The sequence below is a fragment of the Galleria mellonella genome, unplaced genomic scaffold (genome assembly GCF_026898425.1).
Source record: "Galleria mellonella isolate WM207_F2 unplaced genomic scaffold, CSIRO_AGI_GalMel_v1 utg23, whole genome shotgun sequence".
Classification (NCBI taxonomy): Eukaryota; Metazoa; Arthropoda; class Insecta; order Lepidoptera; family Pyralidae; genus Galleria; species Galleria mellonella.
The window spans coordinates 312,279-338,073 of record NW_026442045.1 but is presented as its reverse complement, the minus strand read 5'-3'; the positions used below and the strand labels follow the sequence as shown (position 1 = coordinate 338,073).

The following is a 25,795-nucleotide window of genomic DNA, read 5'->3' as shown; positions in this document are numbered from 1 at the left end:
AATATAGTAATGTTATATGTACTCATCCATAGATATTTCAATCGCGCAGCATTAACATAATACCTATTATTATTATGTGCCCTCTAGTGTCAAGACTTTCTACATTGCCTTGATTGTATAGCAATGTCTTTGATAGAGATATATGAGAGGAAAGATTTGTTAGTAATGGATGGTAACAGCACAATCGCAAGCAATATACCCTATCAGGTTGTTCTCTGTGCGGTTCTTCCTGGAAACTATCGTGATTAACTCATGTTGAATTTGTCACGATACACCAACTAAACTGCCTTTTCCTTTTCCTTACCTAATGGGTAAGGGCCCTCACTGGTACTCCACCAGCATATATCGATAGCACTGGCGAGGTCACTTTTGCATTGTCAATTCATAAAATAATCTATAATGTGGTTTATAAGAATTATTTATAAACTTACAATATTATAAAAGTGAGTCTGATCGTTTGTTATTTCTGAACTAATCGTTATAAAATTATGTATAGACGTAATAATTTAGATAAAAAATGACATAGGCTATCTTTCAGTCACGAGGATGAAGTATTGTATAGTTTATATTGCTATAGTTTTATTTACATTACGATTGTCAACATTAATAGAACGTTATAAGAACAAGCAAATCACGAATCAAAATCTAAAATAATGACTTCCAAGGGAACGAATGAGATATTTGCTCAAGCCTAGACCACAATACTATATCACTTAAGCATTTTTCGTATTCAACATTTGTTAGTTCCATAATGTATTATTGCAACAAGTAATAAAAATATTTTCGACCGAAAAGAAGCTCTGAGTCGACGCACGAACAATCAGTGCCCACGCAGACATAACGCTGTAAGGCCTTATTCCCATTGCGACCGCCAATCGCAATGAAGTAGCGTCATTCCGTGCCTGGCTTCTATTACAAGAGAGCCATCCTTTTTAATACAGCCTCTGCTTTTTACCCTTTGAATTTGAAATAATACTGTCACGTGCTGCATCGCGCGTGCTTAGAATATCGCGGTGTTTCAACCAATAATAATATAAGAAAATTTGCACCAACTTCGTGTCCTGCGAATCAGATATTATTGGGGTCATTTTATGTATCACACGTATGTAAAATACATTACAGAATTTATTACTAATACTAAACGGTGGGAAAGGATTGTTGGTTTTTTTTTATAGATGAAAATGGTATGGTAACCCCGCCTGCGCTAACAGGATACGCTGGCGGAGCACCAGTGAAGGGTGACAGATGAGAATGAAAACAGGCCACTTAGCCCATCATGATGAATTCATCAGGAATTAACCATGATAGTTTCCAGGGAGAACCGCGAGGAGGTCGACCTGGTTGGATATATTGCTAGCAATGGGATTCTCAGTCTCCATTACTAACAATCACTTTCACCCCAAGGATTGTTGGTTACGGGGATGAGCAGACCCTGTCCTCTTTGAAAACCATCGTGTTTAATGTTTAATAAATTTGCGACGAATGATTGTTAGCAGGTCAATTGACCTAATTGACCTGCTTTCATCCTCACCTATCATCTTTTACTGGCGCCACGCCAATGTAGGTATACTGATAGCGCAGGCGGATTTGCCATTAAAATGTTATCTATTAAAAATATACTAACGAGTAAATAGTATCGGCCATTGTAAGTGCGTCCCTTTTCTTCAAGTTAGTGGGATAGTGGGCCTCTTTTATGAAGATTTTTTTCAAAGAGATTTTATTATTTAAAATCTACACCGTCACAAAGAAGACATCAGACTGGTTCTGGTTTCTCTTGCGATGGATTGTCACTGTAACCTAGCAAGTAAATGTATTTAATGTTCTTGGCACTAGTCCAATCAGCCAAGACTGCTTTGATCTCTGCATCAAGTTATATAATTTTGTAAATAGATTGTATATATTTTTATGTCTTTTTACTAATAATTTTTTGAAGTAAGTCTATAATTTCCTTTTAAGAAAGATAAGAGTAAAAAATATATTACTACTCTTTTATTCTCAAGATGCTGTAAAAGGCGATTGAGAGAATTAAACACACCTACATGTATTGCATTTGTATGCAAAAGAAGGACAACAGAAAATAAAAATGTATATCAAACTATTTGGCATATCGTTTATTTCTCTTGTAAAGATAAGCTTGTAGTCTGCAATAAGAAGGCAATCCATGATATAAGGCAGTCTAACCATCATTATCATTTTGCAATTTATCAATCTTGTATTATCACTAAAATATCTTTACATTACACATTGTTTCTAATGTTAAGTTTTTTTTTTCAATTTATATAAATTGGAAAATAAAGTTTGGCTGGGAGAGAATGATTTTTTTGTAATATGGTTAATAAGAAATAAATAAATAACTGCAGTTTCGGAAGGTTCGATACAGTAATATTGTTACTATTTGACTACTACGACGAATCAGCAGGAAATTCCGTGGTTATTCGAACTTACCGAAATAAAAATAATGTATTACCTATACATTACTTTTATTTCGCTAACTTTGAATACGTCTCGTTATATTACAAGCCCAATAAAATACTAGAATAAATTTGGCTCATTGAAATGTTATTTTTATTAAATTTTGGACGTAAAATTTAGGAACCAATTTGACTGATCAAAATTTTAAAAGAAATTATATATTTTTTTAATTAACAAATTCTTTCATTTTATCGCAAAGATGAGATTTCATTGGATTTTTTCAAGTTTCCGGAACCAATACGCGCATATGAAATGAATTATGAGAAGTTAGGCACATTAAACATTTAAAAATTTATATGAAAAATTGAAAATTGAAAATGAATGACGAATTATATTATTGAATTAGTCGTAAGTTAATTTAATCTAAATTAATAAAATTGAATGTATAAATTTTAATTGTAAACGAATGAATAAAAAATACACAGTAGCTAATAGATATTATTGAGAGAAATAAACCCCAAAATATCAATCCACAATACAATACAGTACAAAATACAATTTCCGTTTTCATTCGACAAATTCTCCGTCACAAACGGAACACAGAGTAGTCAAACAAAATAAACTTTTGGAATACAAGTTCACTCAATACCTGTGTATATTGATTTCAACAATTTTGCAATTTTATAAACGCGAGCGATTCCGATATTCTCTACACGTTCTATGGACGTTATCTGGTAATAACCAGATATTGCACAGTCATTCATAAGTGATTTTAGCTTTACCACCGTTACACGTGTCTTTCTTTGTTTGATAATTTTGTTAAAAAATGTAATATATAAATTATATAATGTGACTTTAAATCCGGAGGTATTATAAATATTATTTATAAAAATGCTTCACTTAGAGTGAATCACGTGTTGCAAAATGTTCGTGGACGTAATTGCAGTCGGAAATATATAATAAGAAAGGATGTAGAACTTCTTGTAATAATAATAGTAGTCAACCTTTGAGGGTTGACAGCCGTACATATACTAATTGTAGCGGAATTAAACAAAATAATTCTAATAAAATAACCAACCGTGATATGGACTTCCACAAAATAACACCTAGTTTAGTAAAAAAAAAAAAAATAGGAAAGCACTGTTAGACGTGTATTTCTTTGATTGATAATTTTATTAAAAAAGATAATATACAAACTATGTAATATTTGAAATTAGTAGGTTTTATAAATTTTAATATACTAGATGACCCGGTGAACTTCATTCAAGTACAACGCCATCTATTACAAGTAATTCGAAATAGTAATTTCCATACAAATTAATCTATTATTAATATTTCGATTTTTCAGATGATATTTTTTAGAGGTATTCATATATTTTCAACAAACAAAAAAACATTCACATTAGTCAAGCCGTTTTAGAGTTTTGGTTTGCTAAACTTACAACTACTAATAGTCTTGACTAATGAACAGCAATTGTTTTATATATATAAAGATAAGTACTTTAAACGGAATGTGTCAAATATAGTAACCAAATATAATTATTTTAATTGTCTGAAAGAGATTGTTTAGAGACAAGCCGCCTTTTTTATTATTTAATCTGAACTGTACGCTACTAGCTACGTACTCGTATTCATAAAACGTAGATAAAAAACAATCAAACGATTTGAAAAAACTTCTTTTGGAAAATATATGTAAATAAACATTCTTTTTATAAGCTTTAAACAGAAGTTGATTATAATTATGTTTGAAGATGTTATTCAATATTTTCCCCAATTACGAATCGTTGCTGACAATTTATTTATGCTATCATTATTAAAAAGGAATATGATCCCATATTATTTTTGTAATGAACGATTTTTTTGCGATTATATTATCTTGCCATTGGACGAAATCAAACGATGTATTATTAAATTGATCTTCTTCAATGCAATTAACATTGTTCCACGGTTTTCCTCAATTATTTATCTGCTATATCGATTTACTATTGATACGCGGGTAGATAGAATTTAAAAGTAAGTAAGTAATATATAGTCTATGTCACTTACTAATTAATAACTTTCTATAGCTAAAGAATTTTTAAAAAACCTATTTTCAACTAGTTTGTGAGTTTATCCATTAAAAATAAATAATCAAATCTTTCCTCTTTATAATATTAGTGTAGATAAATAGTTGTTTACAAAACTATAATATATGTGTATTCTTACACACTAACTTCTGGCAGATCTTTTTTATAATTATTGATACCAAATATTATAATTAATTATTTAATTAATTATAATATTTGAAGATTCTTATAAAATGATAAAGAATATAATGTTATCAGTTCGATTACATTTACAATAACAAACTGTGTGTCACTTTTTTATCTATATCAATAATGTTAATAGGGTATATTTTTTAATCATATAAGTGCATACTTAGTACTGGTTTGAAATTAAGTAGTAATTATCTTTTACAATATTTTATTTTTTGTTCAATACAATTAAGATGTAGACTCTAAAACAGTTAAAATAAAATAAATAAGGTATTTTAAAACAAACTTGAAGATTTTTTTAGAAACTTTGATTCATAACATCATCGTTGCACGTAGAAATCTCTTTGAGTAAACTATGTTGTTCTGCCGATTGTGAACTCCTTAAAGTAGATACACCCCAGGTCTTACTCCGTCTGAGTGGCGGTCTACATCGGATCTTGCCATCATATTTGTGACGCTTGTGATTCAGTGGACTCTGTTCAGGGTCGGACATCTCGTCACATTTGCGTTTTGACGTCGACGATGATGACGACGTATTGCTTACGCATGACATGTGCGGTGTTGTTACAGCTGAAAAGATAATGATTGCTCGTGTAAATAGTTTATCATTTTAGATTTTATCAAAGGGAGACTAAAATACCCCTGATTCTGCGGCCAAGCATGTGTACTTGCATGGTTTTGTTTTACTTTGAAAGGTAGGCTATTAGAATTACAGAGTTTTTTATAGCACAAACGAGCTTACAGCCCGTATGATGGTAAACGATCACTGGGAGTCACGAGGTTGCAGGTATAAAACCTTAATCCTTGTATTGTATTGTAAAAATCTTTATTGTACATAAGTCAGATTAAATACTAGTAAATGATTTAGTATACAATGGCGGACTTATCCCATAAAGGGATCTCTTACAGTCAACCTTTGAGAAGCTGAAAGAAAACTGTAGAATGTATAAGGGTAATAACCGTACAATTAAAGATAAACTAAATAATACCCAGTAAAAAAAAAAAAAAATGAATATATAACACAATAAAAACAGCTCCATATACCTACATATGTAAATAATAAAAGTAAATTAATAATAATATAACATTAATAAATAAAAACTTATACACATACACATACATATATACACATATACACACATACATATACATATACATATATATATATATACATATATATACATACATACACATACATATATACACTCCTACATACACATACATGTATACATAATAAATACATATATTCACAATTGGCTCAATGAAGAGGGATTTTCAAAATAAAATTTTATGATACCTGCTTTAAAAGATTTCAGCGACTGTGCCATCTTTAAGTTATTAGGAAGTGAATTCCAGAGACGTGCAGCATGTACAGTAAATGACATGGCATAGCTTTGAGTATTAAAACAAGGCAAATCTATAATGAAGTCATTACTGCATCTCAGGCGAACATCAATTTCGCGAAATTTGAATCTTTCCTGAAGGTAATGTGGACATGTTGTATTAAAAGGATATTGAAAAGAAGAGTAAGAATGTGGACATTTCTCCGTAGCCTGATAGGAAGCCATTTGAGTTGACTGCGATAACTAGATATGTGGTCATACTTTCGAAGGTTATAGATGTATCTTATACATTGATTTTGCAGTCGCTCAAGTTTATCAACAAGCTCCTGTGTGGGATCTAGGTAGGCAACATCAGCATAGTCTAGAAGAGGAAGAAGAAGAGATTGAGCCAGTAAAAGTCTAGTTCCTAAAGGGAGGAAGTTCTGTAGGCGCTTTAAGGAATGTAGTGATGCGTGGATTTTTCGACTTACTTCACCTATATGAGGACCCCATGACAGTGTCTGGTCTATAACAATTCCCAAATTTTTAACAGTAGTGGAATATGGGATTATTTTTCCGTCATAAATAACGTTGGGAACCGTTAAATACCGAAGTTTAGCAATAAAATGAGAACTACCCATAATGACCGCTTGAGATTTATCTGCGTTAACTAAAAGCCCAAAATCCTTCGTCCACTTAGCAATTACGTTCAAATCATTATTAATTACATCTACAGCATTAGTAAGGTTGTAGATGGGAGCAGCAGTATATAATTGCATGTCGTCTGCATACAAATGAAATGAAGAGAGGAGAGCAGACGTAATTCCGTTGATGAAAATTGAGAAAAGTACAGGCGAAAGAACTCCACCCTGAGGGACACCTGCATTAATCGCGCACCAGTCAGAACAACAGTCATCCACACGTACCAATTGGCGCCGGCCAGAAAGATATGATCGGAACCATGCCAGAGCCAATGATGAGAATCTAAATTTGGAGAGAATGCCGAGAAGTACATCAAAGTCCACAGTATTAAAAGCACTGGTAAAATCAAGTAGCACTAATATTAAAATATTCTTTTTGTCAATATTAAGTCGAATATCCTCAGTAATTTTTACCAGTGCAGTAACCGTGCTATGACCGGTACGAAAACCAGACTGATACTGACTCAAGAGATCATTACGATAAAGATATTTAGTAAGGCGTCGATGAACAAAATGTTCCAATACCTTTGAAAGTACGGGAAGGATTGAGATAGGTCGGTATTCTTCGTCGGTATCCTTAAGGTTAAGGTTGTTGGAATGGATAAGTAGGTAAAGTAAAAAGGAGAGAAGTACCAATCATATGGTTTATACTATTGATATAAATGATTATGCATATGATGCATGCATGATTAAGATGCAGCTGTTGACGAGCCGCGTCTGGCAATGGTCGGCCTATCGATGTGGTTGCGGCGGTCACTGGTCCAAGGAGTGCCCCAAGATGGCGGGCCTTGACTGCAACGGTTTTTGTGATCGCGCGTTTGGCCGTGACCCTTATCCTCCGCCGCCGCTGCCACTGCCGTTCCTCCGCTATCGCATGATGGGAGGATTTGGGGATCTAATATATATAATCGTTCACGTTTTGATTCCCCGAGGAACATATTCGAGCGAAGATACACAGTGGATGCTTTCTAGGGGTCAGAGACGGCCCCGAACGAACTTCGTATCGCCGGCGTTGCGCTACGAGCACATGCCGCTGATGCCCAGCTTGCCCCCATGAGAAACAGCATGGGAGCTATGAACTCTATGTATGAAGATTTGATGACAGGAGGCCGGGAATGCGCGGTCTCTCACCGTATGGAAGATACGCTCCTTATTAAACTTAATTCTACGTTTAGTTGTTATCTAACGCTCATTTTGAGAATATGGTTGATCATATGTTGGTTATTTTATATTGTATGCATTAGGCGTTTTAAGTCGAGGGTCTGGTGGGTCGTCCCCGCCTCAGAATAAGGAGTAGAAGCTTTCAGCCATAAGTTAAGACAGGTCAGGGAGTGCATATGTGCCTATTTTAAAAGATCACGCCCCCTCTAGAAAATAATCTTAAATTTGCAAACGTTAAAATGTAGTTGACTGTTTACAAAATTTAAATTTTATAAGACTACTGAAAAGAACGACTACGATGACTGAAATGGTATAATTTCTATAATAATACTGCGAGTGGGTTAAAGTATTTGTGATGAATCTCATTTTAATATACTTTTAAACATTCGCGCTGCGTATTTTATATCTTATAAGAGATGGGAATTAACACGATCATTATATCATAGTAATGACAGAAAGTGCCTTGAAAGCAAATGATATTTTTTATTATTTATAAAAACGAATTCCCGTGTGGTTCGGCGTAGAACAGGCCAACCCTTCTTTTTCCGTGGGTATCGTAAGAGATGACTAAGGGAGAGCGAGAGATAGTAAACATCTCCAAAGCCTAATTGCGGTTGCCAATCCGCCTGCAAATCATGACATCAATGTTCAGCAGTGGACAGTTAAAGATTTGATATGATGATAATAACGAATAACAAAAAACTATGGCTGTCACAGAATACCGTGATATTTGTGGTATTTTAGACGATAATTTAATAAACATATTTTCAAAACAAATCACAGCCACCGCATTGTATGCACAGCTGTTTGACAGTAGAAACACGAATAGATCACAGCTACTCATACAAAAGATTTATTAACAAAATCTCCCTCTGGTATTCAAAAATAAAGTTGAAAAATGTAATTGTTTAGACTAGCAGTCTAGACCACATTAGGTAAACATTTCACCCTCTGAACTGTAAACGTAAGATAATTAGGTTTACATAATTATTCGTTTAGACATGTTACAGTAATGACTGTTTGTATATAACATTTGTAACATAATTATATAAAAGTACGTTATAATTAATATAGCTCATGTCTATACACATGTCGCAGACTCTTTTGCTCAGTGGACAAAAATCTCTATAGTATATTGAATGTACTATGTCTTATGGAGAGATTTTTGGAATAGTTCTAGAAATAGCTAACGTAACATAAGGGTAAGAAAAATGGCAAAAATACACTTCATTAATAGTTTTACTAATGAATTCTTTTGAGCAAAAGCGTAATTAATAATAATCAGTAGCAGAAATTGCTTAACACCTATCCCTATAAATAGATACTAAAGGCATTTCTCATTCATCAACAGTTTACTATTTTTTATATATAGATGTACGAATTAGATAACCTTATTTTATCTAGTTTAAGGAAAATATATAAATCCGTGATAAACGAAGGAACATAAATTATACAGAATCGTAAAAATATACATAATTATATTTATATAGTATTCTTATCAAAATTTTACTTTTCCATTGATGTCTGTAAACAAAATAATAATGATCAGCAAAATATTAGAATGCGCATAATTAATTATACCCAAACAAGAAATCAAATAAATTAATACAGCAAGTACAAATATACGGAAAAAAATCAAAACAAAAAGTCGTAATTGATTACATCATTAAGGTACGTTATACAATTTGCTGTATATAATGTATCTGAATAACTTTACCTCATTTATGAAAGTGGGTAATAAAACACACGCACCTAAATTGGAGCCTTGGTCTCCCCAGAAAACATTCTTCACTGCTTTTGCCACAGTTGACCAGATATTTTCTTTATTCGGGCTTGAATTTCTTTCAATTTCACTCGATCTTTCAACAACTCCATCAACATCATCAACGATTCTTTTAACGCTAACTTTTTTCTTTGTAATAACAAATTTAAATTGTATCTCTGTTTCATCTTCATTAGTCTTCAAAGCGGTAGTGAGACAGTTTTGCAGAGTACATGCAATATTGGCCGTGAGTGTTGTTATAGCATTATTGATATTGGTTTGTACGGGTGAATCGTGACAAGTTTTAAATAATTCATTTGATTCCTTTGATAAATTATCTTGATCAACCACGGGACTATCTTCTTTAAAATTTATAGCGCGTGCTAACATGTTCGTATGATCTCCGACCGGTGGTGTACTTTCAAGGGGTTTTTCTTTGGTGGGTTGTACAGGAGTCCTTGCGTACGTAATCCCTTTATTTTCAAATCGATTGATAAGTGCTTGAAATCTAGGATTATGACAGAATTTAGGCTTCTGCGGTCCTGGAGTAAGCATGCGCTTCGGTTTTCGATATACTGAAAAATATGAAATCACAATTTGTATTATTTACTTTTATTTCAAGAATAATAAAATATTATATATAAGTCATAAATTATTATGTCATGAAATTTACTTGTAAAAATATAGTAAATATCTTTAATAAACGTAATTATTATAAAAAATGTGAAAGAGGGTTTTTTTCATTGTTACTGTTGCAAAAAATAAATATTATAAATTAATCAATCAAAATTTATTTGTTAGCAAATTAAGTTCATTTATAACATTTATTTCCATGGAGGTAATCAACTGGAAATTTAAATTGAAACAAAATTTCAAATTTAAAAGTATCGAATTAACGACGTCTAATATTATTGCATTGAAAACAATAAATGAAAATAAAATAAAATATTACCATTATTAATAACATTTAAATTGCTATTAAATAGACTATTTATAAAAGAAATAGAATTTATTTATGTCCATTTCTGTACTTCTATTTTTAACGAACTGCTGATATTACGTTTTTGTAATTTAAAATAGCAAACAAATTAACGCGTCAATTTGTTTGCTATAACGGCCTACATGATGGAAAAACATTACTGGCATCTATAGACATGATATGAGCAGTACATACGACTAAATAAAAAAAAAAACTACGAGAATAGAGATATCTTATACACTTACAAAATAACCAAAAAAGATATTAGAACTTCTATATTAAACCGGTTGCCAAGAAATAACACAATATCGATACATTAAACAATACCTATTTGTTTTATAATTGACACAGAAGCATCTAAAAGCTCAGTATACTCACCTCGATTTATCTTTGGTTGTGGTTCAAAAACTGTATCTTCAGCAAATTGTACTTTTTTTGTTTTCGCAGAAGATATTTCTGTATTATTTGTAGATTCTTGGAACGTAACATGCTTTTCTGAGCTATCTTGACTCCCAATACGTATTCGACTACCAGTGACAATAATACTCTTTAATTTCGGAGGCACACTATCTGTTTCTGTCTTTGATGGCTATTGAATCAAAAAATATACGAAAATAGTAATAAATATAGAAAATAATACGACGCTTTCAAGAAATATATTAGATTCTCCGTAAAACGAACTAATAGTATAATTACTCTTTTTCGTCCTCAGGATATTTTAAGAAACGAGTAAGGCGTTATACGTAGGAGTTAAAAAAAATGAAGTAACTCGAAATACAATCATATACAGGAATCCTACAGAACTTAGTCTTAATACCCTTTTCTTATAGGAAAGGAATGTACATATAGTGAACAAGTCATTTAGAAGCTATTAAAGCCATATTATTTGATACCAAAGAATGAAAATAAATAAGATATTAAAAGGGTCAATAAAATATCTACTGTCCACAATTTTGAAAATATTACAATATTGAGTATTGGGCGTTATATTAACATCAGTACTAAAGGTGCTATGCAAAATTTCAGTACAATCGTTTAGAAAGAACTAATTTAAATTTAGATGGACAGATTTGACCTAAACTAACTTACAAACATTGCAAGTTAAATAAAAGTATGTAAATATTACTAGACCTATGATGTTTATGATAATTACAGATAAAAATAAAATACCTCGTTAGTAATACTTTGGGCTGGACTGTCAGCAGTCTCAATTTCAGAGAGTGGAGAATCAGCGCCTTGTTCAGGAAATATGGACCATCCATTAGAAACAGGATGTGTCGGGGTACTTGTAGTAACTGTTTGTACTAATTTCAAAATATTAGGTTGCAAGTGAGAAGTTGGTGTAGTCATTTCTTTTTGAGGCTCTGAAACTATTATTGTATTCATTACTTGCAAATATTACATTTGTACACAAAAGTACATAGAATACACATATAACAAAGTAAAATATATTTGAATAATAATAGGTAATTTGGCTATTATCAATGAATACATATAATTAACGAACTGTTGTTAAATATAAATTTGTTTGAAAATGAAATACTAACAAAAAACCTACTAATATCAATGTTTTCATTTCTTGATGGCGTAGTTTTATTTGTTGAAGCGGAGCCATTATAATCAACATTTTCACTAGTTTCATCATATTCTTCTACAACGTTTTGTCTTAATAAAGTAAGAACTTTTTTTGTATGAGGCGTAGCCGCTCTTTGCCGTTTCAGTCTAGGAGTTTTAGGTACTAATTTAGGATAAGGTGTTCCTTCACTCTCATTTTTAGGATCTTCAGATTCACTTTCACTACATTCGTAATCAACTAGATGTTTTTTTCTAATGATGGGTGTTATTACAGCAGTTTTGCTGGATTTATTTAGTGATATTATACCTTCAAAATTATCACATTCATTGTTGTTTCTTGTTTTCTCATATAATGAATCAAATTTCTTATCAACATCAAATGATGATTGATATTTACTGACATTTTGTTCTAAATTCAGTAGTTCTGAAATAGTGATACATTCATCTATGTTTAAGAAGTCTTCCATTTTATTAAAAATCTTATTACACTTTTTACACTGTAGGGGTAAATGTTCTTTACATAAATGACACAAAAAAAATTCTTCTAATTCGTTTGGTTTGCAAAGAAATCTACTACCACGGCAAATTGAGCAATCAAATAAAAGGTTATGTGCGATTTTCTCGTGATTCCATCGACATTTGGAACAGCAAAAAACTAATTGGCATATAATACAACAGACCTGAAAAAAAATTTTAATTTATTCAAATGATAACAGAAAAATTATATTATAAAAATTATTTTGTTAATAAAAAAACTAATCAATATAAATACTAGCATGGAGACAGATATACAAAAACTCTAAAAGTCATTATTTTGGCTTTTTGCTCCTACTAATATGCTTTACATAAATTTTTCTTTAATATCTTATATGCATAAACATCGCTTAGTTACAACTTAATTAGATTATTTACATTTATTTATTTTTAATTATTAATCAATTTATTATTAAATAAGAAAGTAAAGTCAATTATTAAGATTGACCTACACGTACAAACGCTGGATTTTTATTCTATTTTACTCTACTATCATAAGTAGATCTAATAGACTTCCAATAGTTTCGTGCTATTTGATCTAAAATGTCAAGGAAAATCGTATTTGCCAAACTGTGACGAAAAGGTTCCATTGACACGATTCTGACATTCCACGTCTGGGATAGACTTAGCAAAAAGCGAAAACGTGTTCTCTGGCCAACCGCATTACCTACTAAGTGCTGGCTACGTTGGCGACCGAGCAACATTAGGTACATACTAGAGAATAACCTGTTTAACAGTTAAAAAATTACTCTACCGCATTGTTCAAATACGCATTTTAAATTTATTTTATTGCGATAATGTTGTTTAAAATATTTTATACTATGAAATTAAAGTTGTTAACATTATATTAAGGGAGTGTTCTATCAATGAAAGCGGACATTTTTATCAACCAAGCAAGAGTCGAAAAAATAATAGTACAAACACAGCATGTTGCCAGTTGTCAGCTGTCAAGTTATTATGAAAACTTTTAAAAAAATCTCAAATTTCGCCCTATATTTGGGACAAATGTTTAGTTTCATTAGTACATAATAATTCATTAAGTAAGATTTATAATATTATTATATTTAATTTCATTCTGTATATAAATTTTAATTTACTATACATGTCACCAATTGCGATACATCATTCTTAACTGTATAATTATGTATTGTATTATAATTTAATAAATTATATGTATATTAAATAAAGTAAAATTAAATTTTACTTTATTTAATATACATATAATAAAAAATAATATAATACAGTTATGTTAGTTTATAAATATGTAATTATAAGAGTATAATAAAGTTTCATTAAGAAGTCACAACCAAAACAGACAGAGAATTAATTGCGTTTCTTTATGAATAAGCATACCATTGTTTCTCGGATAAATTAATTTTCTTAATAAATAATTTTTAATTGAAAAATTAAGCCGTTTAATCGTAGTATACAGCAGTAGGAGTTTAATAAAAATAAAATATTAGAGTGTAATCGTAGATGGTCTATTACTTATAACAGAGTATTTTTATTAGGCATAACAAACGAATATAGAATTATATAAAATACTAATTATTCCCGCGACTTCGTCGCGTGACGGAGATATGATTGCTGACCAAGATAAAAAGTATCATTTTTGCCACAAAAAAATAAAAATTACAGTTACGGTAAACATAAACACTCGACGTAAAAATTTGTTCACGAATTCTACCCACATATTTTTGCACGCAAAATTAAATGATGCATTTCACTGTGAATAAAAGCAATCGCTTTAAATCACAAATATTGTCACACGTCCGTTTCACACATTTTTATGAATTTAGACTTTAATTAAAATGAAATCGCCACTATTGTATTTTTAGTGAAACCTTATATTGGATGTTATATTGAATTAAGCTCAATTGAATATAGACCTTCAAAGAATTTAGTTTACATTTTAACTTTTATTTTTACTAGTGACCAGTCCCGATTTTACGCGTTTGCATTTACATTCTTTGAAACTTTCTGTAAAAATATCACAATGACAGTGAAACCCGTATTCAATTCTGTTGCATCATTTAGAAAAAGTAAGTGGAGAAACAGACAGATGTGGGCAGCGAATTTGTTCTACACTTTTATAAAAAGAAGATTAATTTATCTATTTCTGTTTTACGAAAATATATGACACAAAAGAACTAATACTATATAGCATTTTCATCCAAAAGTAAAAAAAATTGGAGAACAAAACATTTATTTATGCATTGTAAGTATTGAAAATATATTTCTTTATAGTAATACCCTCACTTTATAACGTTATATTTGGAATAGGAACAAAATGGAAAACCATTAAAATATATCTTTTGTATCACAATATTAACAACACGCAAGTACCATAGCCCTATTACGTCGTAATTAATATTTTTGTATTCTTATTACGCAGTGAAATTAAATGCCTTATTCGAATTGTTCGGAATAGAATGGAGCGGTACATATTATTTTGATGAAAGTTACCTCAGGTGATGGCTTCATTTTATATTCTGCGTCATATTTTCTGTTTCAAATATAAATTCAACAAATGTATTCATTGAAAGTAATTAATATAATAATGAAACTTCAACTATAACGGGAAAAACAATAGAATTAAATTAGTAAATATACTATTTATATTTGGAATTACTTTTGAAGATTGCCTACCGTCATTCCGTTGATATTTTTTTTTCATTTCTAATTGTCAGTGGAAAGCAAAGGAATCTAGTCTATACAGCTTTGTATCTTATACTGCATTTTGATTTCTTTTAATATTTAATATTTCTTATTCAATATCAATAATTATGAATCAAGCAGTACTGACATGATAATTGATATATTAATATAAAAGTAGATAGATCATTTGCATTGTCATTATTAATCAGTGTTTTTTATATACTAGATCTTACGAGAATTTCAATTTATTCGTCTCACGAAGGTAGTATGTGTATATCAAATTTGATAATGATTAACGTGCCAGCAAAGAACAAATTAATTTTATATCGCTCTCAGCAATAAGACCGCTTTACTGTACTTATACAATTGTACCGTTATATTTTTTGTCTTGCTTATTTTCTATATTGTATAATGAAAATAAAATATACTCACTCATTCATTCGTTCAATATTATAATTCTAAAAGTAAGTTTGTCGTAAAATTTGGTATTAAATACTATGTACTGGGAAGAACCGCCGTGTCGTCCCAGCATAGAAGAGACAATCCCTTCTTTTTCCATCGGTGTTGTAAGAGGCGACTAAGGAAGAGCGAGGGATGGGCAGCAGCATCCCTCTGAAAACATCACCAAAGCCTAACTGTGGTCGCCAATCCTCCTGCCAAGATCGTGGCAATTACAGGCAAACTCCACAGGGGGAGGTTTATGTTTAGCAGTGTACAGTTATGAGATGATATGACAGGCTGATATGATGTTGATGAAGCTAAGAAAGGATGATTATTGTACATTGTAGTACATTGATGGTTTAGCAGGTAAGGCCGTGGCTTAAAACTAGTTTATAATATTTGTAAAGATTATCGGCAATTATTTTATTTTATTACTACCTATTTAACAAATATTGTCGCTAGCTGTTAAAGATAATGTATATCTTTTATTTATACAAATTAGAATGGCAAACAAGCAGACGGTTCACCTGATGAAAAATGGTAACCGTCGCCTAGAGACATGACATGGACATAACAGAGTATACTGTTCCGCCCATGATACCCCCCTTCAAACAGAAACACAGCCATGAAAACACAACTGCTTCACGGTTGAAACACGAATGGGACAGAGGTATACAAGAAAACGACTTTTTTATATGACAATGTATATCTTTTATCATAAAGTCCGTCTTGTATACATACATGTACTATTAAATAAATAAATAATTATGTTATTATGTGTCACGATTAGTTCCTAATCACTAAATGGGTCAGATGCACTATATTCAATATCATACACCTATAGATATGCCTATCCTTAATTATTTTCAGTATGCCGCTTCCCAGTTGGATCGTTCAAGCTCTCACCTTAATATCCCATTAACGTTCTATGGTTGAGCATGGGTCTCACCCTATAAGATGAGGATAATGTACTAATTGACATGAGATCATTTATTCCTTATAAGGTATTTCAGAATAACATTTGTTAGCCAACTTAAAAGAGGAATGTTCCTTTTGTGTGTGTTTATTTGTGTGACACAATATCTTCACCAATTCTGAATCGATTTTAATCATCCTTTTTGCAATATTGTCGCGATGGAAGTATCTGTTTATTATCCCTGGGATAATTACCTGATATAAATTTTTTTAATGGTTAATTAAACATATTTTTATTTTTCTGGTATTCTGACTGAAATTATTATATCCTGGGGATTTAAAAAGCCCACATTTCACGAATTATAATAGCATTTGTTTTGTTTAACCCGCCAAGTTTAAAAGACCTCTCACTTTGAGAATGTAATAATTAACGGACTAGTACAAATTACATCGGCGGGTTACAGATAATATAATTCTTTTCATATACAGCGAGTTTTTTAAACCTCCATGTCAATCAGTCACTAGGTATGCCCCGATTAAAGTCGTTTATCCGTAAATATATTAAATTTTACCGGAAAAATAGGTGCGTCGTTAGTTTTTTTGTTTTTTATATGACACATAGATTGATAAACAAGCTGACGGCCCACTTGAAGTGAGTTTTTTAGATTACGTTATGATATTCATGAAAACTGACGTACATTGTTACTTCCGAAGTCTATGGTATTATACCTCTATACCCTGCTTTCAATTTTCATACCTCACCTTCAAACAGAAGAAACATGAGTAGGACAGAGGTATCCATGCAGATGACTTTTATATAGTCTACCTCTCATTATTATCATCATATTAGCCATTACCTATCCGCTGATGGACATAGGCCTTCCCTATAAAGGGGTTTTTGTCAGTAGTTAGTAGTTGTCTCCTATTAATTTAATATTAAGTAACATTTTTAAATAAACATAATATTCCATTTGGGTGTATAACAGTTTTCAATAATATGTTACTTGTTGCTAGCCGCGGCGAGGGTGGACGATTTCCTACAAAGATTGGGAAAACGAGCATTTTGTAACAACCCGAGAATTGTGGCAGTTGCGATGGAATGTTCGAGTTAAACGCTTATTGTGTAGAAAATTGCAAGTAAACGCGTTATTTTATTGTTCAATTATTAAATCTTTGAATTCTTGCTGGACAAATTTACTCATATATATTATATAATAGATAAGTATTATACTTTGAACACAAATAAACTTGAACTTAATTGAATGGTACTCATAATTAAACGGTAGGAGATAATTTTATATATCTCCCATCTTGCATTAACCTTTAAGGATTTAAACTACAATTTTGCGTGGATTTTGAATGTAGGTACCACTTCTAGATGACATATCATGATATAACAGAAGAATTGTTCGGATTGATACCTGCTGCTGATTTTCACCATCGTACAACCCGCCATAAACTTAAATTTCATCCCAACCGTCTGGACGAATGGCGGTCCTCCACCGTGCATTTTTCAAGGCACTTTCTTCCACGCACAACCACTCTTTGGAATCAACTGCCAGCAGCAGTATTTCCGAACCGATACGACAACATAACCTTCAAGAAAAGAGCATATTCCTTTTAAAAGGCCGGCAGCACACCTGCAATGCCGCTGGTGTTGTGGGTGACCATGGGCGGCGGTAGTCACTTACCATCAGGTGAACCGCAAGCTCGTTTGCTCCCTGTGTTGTAAAAAAAATAACAACACAAAATAATATAAAATATAATAACAAAGGAATATATAATAATAAAGTAATATAGTTGTAAAAATTACATTCAATATGTTGCAGTATTTAATTTTGTGTGATGCCAGAGCAAACATGCGGACATTTGTCTGCACAGAAACAGTCAAAAATACTAAAAAGTAATGTTTTGACTACTGTTGCTCTTATCAGATAGATAGATAGATACTCTTTATTGTTTCCTCCAAAAGATTACAATAATAAACTTATAATAAACAACAACTACAAGAAATAATCACAATGAGAAAACAATGGACGATCTTATCGCTAAAACGTTAACAATTACGAATATTCTTCTAAATGAACATTATAAGATTTTATTTTTTGTTCATAATAAATAAACAGAAAAAATATAATATTTAAAAATTGTTTTTATTTATAGAAACTACATTATCAGTACGAGTAACATGACTTGTATTTATAAAAAAAGAAACTTTATAAACCAGATCTCATCGCTAATATTCCATACAGAGAGAATAAAAAAAAAAAAGAAATAAAGCCACTATTAATTTATTAATAGCTACATTTTGATTGATTGTAAGCAAAATACGAAACATTGCACATGGTGCTGCGATACAATGTGACGTTTGTTTGTTGTACAATCATAAATCAATCAAGCAATATCATAAATCAAAATGGCACGACACTAGTTGTTTGCACTGAAATGCTCATAGACATGAAATTTAGTAGATGTCGCAACTTTAATAATTTACTTACTGTATGGAAAATTTAAATCCATTGAACAACATGTGATTATTTTAAAAACATTTTATTAAATAATTTCATATAAAGTCTTTTTATTATATTTATAAGAGTATATAAAATAGATAAATTATGGATGCCAAAGTTTATAAGGAAGGAAGAATGTATGCATGGATTAATGGAACATCCATTATTACTGTTTGATGCACAAACTACTGAATGCATTTGAATAAAATTTGCTACAAGAATTGGTTATATCCTAACTTAGTACATAGGATATTTACTTACTATTTACATATTTTATGTACTATTTTACGTAAGTAAAGCAGTGAGATTACATTTCAAAAATAAAACCCAGCTTAAACATATGCATTGCAAAATTTTTAATTTGGACCATTTTAAAATAATCGGAAATCGCTTCGTAGTTTGAAGGACACGCGTAAATTTGTAATACAGTAAGTCATATCGGAGGTTTCTCTGTATTTCTATGGTAGTCTAGCACTACTTGACTCCAAAAGGGCGACCCCCTCACAGGACTGAAGTAGTACAATATTTAAATTTATTAATACAATGTTAGTATTTAAATTACATTAAATTAAATGTGAACCATGCTTATGAATAAGGGCTTCTATTGAGCTATCTATTAAATTATAAATTCGGTTTTTTTATACAAGCTGGTATATTGCGTGATACTTGACTAATTTTAAACCGATTCCGATGAATTTATTTCAATTACTTTCAGTCCAAATGAAGTAGTTTTTATTTGTACACAAGTTTTTTATTTTTCTTTAGTTATAAGCTGATATAATCTGAAATACAAAGAAATTATTCAATTTTTGATATAACTTTTTCCCCTAAACGATTATCTATGATTTCAAAGAAAAAGAAGTTCCACTGCAAGAAATATATAATCACAATCATCGCAACAGTCGTTAACTTTTCACTGCTGGGGGGAAAGGAATTGTTAGTAACGGGGTGTAACTGACCCATTGCTAGCAATACACCTCAGTATATTCAATACAATCAGGTCGACCTCCACGTGGTTCCCTCTGGAAACTGGTTTGGTTAATTCTAGTGGAATTCGTCACGAAGGGCTAAAATGCTTTCATCGTCACCTATCAGCCTTTACTGGTGCCCCACCAGCGTATTGAACATAGGCCTCTCTCATAAGGAGGGCGGGGTTGTCAGTAGTTTCTACGCTTGGTATACGGGTTGGCAACCGCAGTTAGGCTTTGGTGACGTTTTAAGAGGGACGCTGCTGCTCATCCTTCGACCATTAAATTCCTCTATTCACAAAAAATGAAAGAGGTAGTCCATTCTATGCCGCGACCACACGTCAAGCATACATCATAACGTAGGCAATTAATAGATAGGCATAATATTTTGTACGACCCATGGCCGCGCCGAATGTAACATTGTGATATCTACATTTACTTTGGTCCACTGATATAACTTGTAACCGTTATAATGATTACTTTTTTTGCGTATAATAATATTAGTCATTAAAATATTGACTGTTATCATATAGTTTTAATTGACATTTGCTGCTTCAATTAATCAAAATATGGTGCACTGTTGCAAATTTTTATCAATTAAACGCTGTTGTGAAAGATAAATATTTATAACATTTATTATATATATATATATATATAATTTTATATTTTACAAAAACTTTTTCCCTATGAAATAATACACTTAATTGTGTTGCTCTGTAAAGAGAGTAATTTATTATTAACAATTGTTCTTAACTTACAATCAACCGTATTACCTAATTAATTTATTAATATTTATTACACACCTGAAAAGACGCTATTATTTCAATAATTAATAGCAATTTAAAATATTTATTACAACAGTAAATCTATATACTTCCTCGTGAATGACAATGAATGATAAATTATTCTGACAATCTGATTCAACACCTAATGCGCGCCAAATTCAAATTAATAAATGTCAAACAACTTTATTTACATATAAAATTACGACATTTTATTATATTCCATTACGTTTTAGGTGAAATTTTGCTATTTACTTTCGTAGTGGGTAATGGTTATACTAGTGATAGTTGCTTCAGTCGGATATTCTTTTGTTCTGATCTTATCTATACTCTTCTTTTCTTTTGGTCATTAAACCAAAGAGGACAGTATTTTATAGCATTTGTAGTGTCTACAATTGCTCATTTATTTTACAAATTTTTTCGATACTATAAGGAAACTTTGTCTGCGGACTAAATGTACCTCGTCTGCGAAGACTATAATGCCTCTTGAATTAGTGTAATCTTCGCTTGCAAATTTAAAAAAAGATACTGTAATTGTCTCCATAAAATAGCAGTTAACAGCCTCTTTTAATTAAAAGGACTGTTCGTGAATGGTCCTTGCAACGTAACTTAATAGTAAATTGCTTTATTTCTAGCTAAGAGGGTAATGTATAAATTAATATTATAATTACGGTAATACAACGATGGTTCTTGTCTTAGTGAAATAAACATTAAATAGCTTATGGGTAAAAATCAATCATTAAAAACAATCATCATTATCATATCAGCCTTTAACTGTCCACTGCTGAACGTAGGTCTCCCCTTTGGAGGGTTTTGCCAGTAGTTGCCACGCTTGGCAGGCAGATTGGCGGTCGCTAATGCGTCGCGCAGTTAGGTTTTGGAGATGCTTTACGTGGGACACTCCTGACCATTCCTCGCCTTACTTTAATCACCTCTTACGACACCCTCGGGAAAGGAAGGGTAAGCCTATTTTAATGCCAGGAACACACGGTCAATTAATTTCAATACTTATAATTAAATCAATACCTATTATAAATTATTTTCATAACATAATTTATTTTTAAATAAAAAGAAAACATAATGAAATTATTTATTTTTTATTTACAAAAAATATTTAGTATAAAACGCGACCTTAATATTACACAGTATATTTTTATTACTTCTATTCGTATGAAAAAGACATATATTACCCATTAAGTACTTATGCAGGAGACTATAAATTAAGATCCATAAAATGTTCTAACTAAACCGTTTTGACAAGATAGATGGTACTGTTTTTTTAACAGTAAACGTAACAGATCCCCTTTACTGCAGGGACGATCTATTTCGTTTAATATATAGTTGCTTCTATGCACGACACCGCAGGAAATATATTGCATGAACGCTCACTCGTTGATTATTATCGACCAAAGAGGCAAGAAGATACTATAAAATAGTATCTACTATTGTACGAATATGTATCGATACATTCAGAATTCTGGAATTTAGGTACACAGGAAATATTTTGATATTGAATTTAACGATCTACAGCACATACCAGATTTATCTCAGGTAAGAATTGTTTTATGATTATCCTTTAAGTCGAGACGTGTAACATCAAATTACTGCGGGTTCTCGTGAATACTGTAATCCACATATTAGATGAAATATGTGAGCACAGTGTGCGTTAAAATAAGATACCTATAGTATTCTTATTTATATTATATTCTTATTTATCGTCGCCTATAGACATGAGCAGTATATAAACGATATTTAAGTAAAAAAAATTTAAGGGTCTTAATAAGAGAAATAGAAACGCAAAGAATATTTTTTTTTATTTTGTCTGTCTGTATATATGTTTGTTGCCGCATCATAAATAAACTACTGCATAAAATTAGATGCCAATTTCATAGTCGTATTTTTGATGAATTGGTTCTATTTCGACTATAAGTTGATTAGATAGAATCATGATTGTCTTAAATGAATTAAAATCACTTAAGTACTTGCTGTGTATTTTAATGTCGGGTAAAATAATAAGATTGGGAATAACAACATATAAGGTCAAAGACTAGAAGCATGGGGGGAACTATTCGTATATGTATTACAGTGTAAGGAGTCATAGTTTTACTACACTAGTCTTGTACTGCTAATATAATTAACTCAAGCACTTTTACGTATACATACAGTGAACGCAATGTTTAAAATAAAGGAATCGGAGAAAATATTTTTACCTGTTGCTGCGAATGTAATTTAGTCGATCTCCAAGCTATAGTAAGTAAGTGGAGTGTACAAAAATAAGAAGTGGGAAGAAAATATATTTATCCATCCATTATACCAGGTATATTTACCAAAAAGTGACTTTGTTACGAAAATTGTCTGTGCGTATACCTCTGTCCTACTCGTGTTTCTGCCGTGAAGTAGTTGCACTTACATAGCTGTGTTTTGGTTTGAGAGGTAGGATATGGAAGTAAATTACAGGGTATGAAGAAATAACATCTTGGTCCTCAGGAATGGCAACGTGCGAGGTATATTATAGGCATAATATTGTATTCTCTAATATCCATGATGATGTCCATGTCTATAGGTGACAGTTACGACGTTTTATTTCAAATGTCTCGAGTCTAGATTTGAATTAGTATTTAAAACGCTGAAAAAATCAAGTGAGTCCTCCGAGGTGTCTAAATATCGTAACAAAACCCTAATAATAAAGCTTCACTACACAGTTTACTTTTTAATTGTAATTTAGATGAAATAATAAGAATATTTCATCTTATTGGTAGCAGGATGAGCAGTAGTGTCTCTTTTAAAATATTACTAAAAGCTTAACTGCGGTAACCAACCTACCTGCCAAGCATAACAACTACCGGCAAAACTACCTTTATGGCTTATGTTCAGCAGTGAACATTTAACAGATATGATGAATGTAAATATTTATTTTAACAATTAATATTACTAAGACAACAAATAAAGGTGTTTAACAGTAATAAACTAAAAGCAATGTTCCTCTTAGTTATAAGAACGTGCTGGGCATTTGCTAAGTTTTAAGTGCCTACTGTTGTTAACGGCCGTGCAATTGGTGCACGTGACTCGTTAGCTTGTTGTGCTACTGATTTTATTAGTGTCTGTAGTTTTTATCAGAATTCAAACTTACTCGATGAAGAAGATGAAGTAATTACAATTCAACGAATAAACAAAAATCACAAGTAAACAAAATTTTAGTTATGTCTCAGCGTTGGGAGTGCGTTGCATTGATTGGCCGGCATGATCCTTATCTATTCCAAAAATTATATAATTTATAAATATTACTCTGCGAGTCATAATCCTATTACCTATTAATGAAATAAGTACGAAACTTTGTGAGGATGGATGTCTATTAATCTTTCATGCAAAAACACTAAAGGGATTTGAATGAAAATTGGTAAACGGATAAGTTATATCTATAGCACGCATTATACTTTATGTACTAATTTGTTTGGGCAAAACCATAGGATATAACTGATAAGAAATAAAGCTCAGCGATCACGTGTAATAAATATTGTAGATAATTAGAGCAATACCAGTCAAGTATTGTTATTAATGGCATACGAAATAATGTATCTTAATAAAATGATATAATAATGATCCCGTCACGCGACACTACCACGTGATGGTCAGATTAGATGCTCGAACCAACTCCACCATTTCAAGGTTAACACGTGAGTAAAATCGGTTTAAATAATTAATTATACCTAATTCGTATAATATATAAAAGATAATATCATTAATAATCATACAAAATAATTAAATTTCAATGGGCATTAGTCTAAGAGGTAGATTTTATAAATTTATCAGATATTTTTATTTTTAACAGCAGGTAATATTATTTGCCAGGCACAGCGTGTACTGATAGTGCAGGCGGGGTTAGCATTTCATTATTACCCATTAAAAATACTATTTACCTATAATATATGCAAGATAATAGCGCCTGAATTATGTAGCTCAATATCTGATTATATGTTTCACGGTCATAATCTCCACAGTTTTTTAGTGTTTCCAACTAAATTTACCTTAATATAATTATATATGTTTTATAAATAAAAGACATATTGACAGTTAGAAATAGAAGTATTTATTTTTCATTGAAATCAAAACTATTATAAGTAATATTTAAACACGTAGCTTACATATGTAAACACGTTGTTAATTATTATCTATTATTATAATTAAGAAACAAGTTACTTTGCACATAAAACAGAAAATATTTGCAACTTTTTTTTTTATTTTATTATCAATAAAAATAAGAAGTTATAGAAATTATGTTACATTAGCATTCAGAAACCACGTAGGTTTATATTAATACTAAATACATTCAAATTATTTAAATTGTATTAAAACCATGCAAGAAGTATCGTTTTAATTTATACTTGATGTTGCTAATAGTAATTAAAAAGGTATAGACAATAAATATAAAACCACCCATAGTAACAGACATTGTCTATTGTTATTTGTGTACTGTAAGTGATGCAAATAAAATATAATCTATGTATTTATTTTCTACGCTTTTAATTCTGTTTATCGTTTATCTATTTGTAGTAGATATACGGGCCTGAAGGATGGATAAAATTACCTGAAAAGATCTAATTAGTAATTAGAAGGTCCTACTTAAGGTCAAGGAAAAGAGACGAGTTATAAAAACTATTTAGGTTAGAAAGGAAACAATGATGGGACGCTTGATACGTCACGATGAACTTATAAACATTATAATAGAAGGTAATATAGAAGGAAGGAGGGGATAGGGGAGACCAAGGCATAGTTACATCAGACAGATCAAGGAAAATATTGGTGTCGTGTGGTATCAAGAG

The 25,795-nt window shown here is 31.2% G+C and overlaps 2 protein-coding genes across 4 annotated transcripts in view; both read right to left on the bottom strand.

The window, feature by feature from the left end:
* The window catches only part of LOC113514151 (dopamine D2-like receptor), a 309,488-nt gene that overhangs the window by 27,647 nt on the left and 256,046 nt on the right, over positions 1-25,795 (bottom strand). The gene's annotated exons all lie outside the window — the stretch shown is intronic.
* On the bottom strand, positions 4,859-15,364 carry LOC113514153 (uncharacterized). 2 transcript variants are annotated; one of them, XM_026898148.3, is made up of 6 exons: positions 15,168-15,364; positions 12,151-12,847; positions 11,763-11,962; positions 10,971-11,181; positions 9,604-10,188; positions 4,859-5,237 (listed from the first exon to the last, which is right to left on the bottom strand). In XM_026898148.3, exons 1-6 carry the CDS (start codon positions 15,183-15,185, stop codon positions 4,966-4,968), a joined length of 1,983 nt encoding a protein of 660 aa, XP_026753949.2. In that variant the 5' UTR covers positions 15,186-15,364; the 3' UTR covers positions 4,859-4,965. The 2 variants fall into 2 exon arrangements, with proteins under 2 accessions (XP_026753949.2, XP_052750681.1); XM_052894721.1 differs by having other exon boundaries at positions 11,763-11,956.

Excerpts from the sequence above, each read along its gene's own strand:
- LOC113514153 (XM_026898148.3), bottom strand. Across the intron at positions 11,963-12,150 it reads AAATGAAAACATTGATATTA|TTTCAGAGCCTCAAAAAGAA; the intron begins GTAGGTTTTTTG and ends ATACAATAATAG. Across the intron at positions 5,238-9,603 it reads AGACCAAGGCTCCAATTTAG|CTGTAACAACACCGCACATG; the intron begins GTGCGTGTGTTT and ends TTATCTTTTCAG.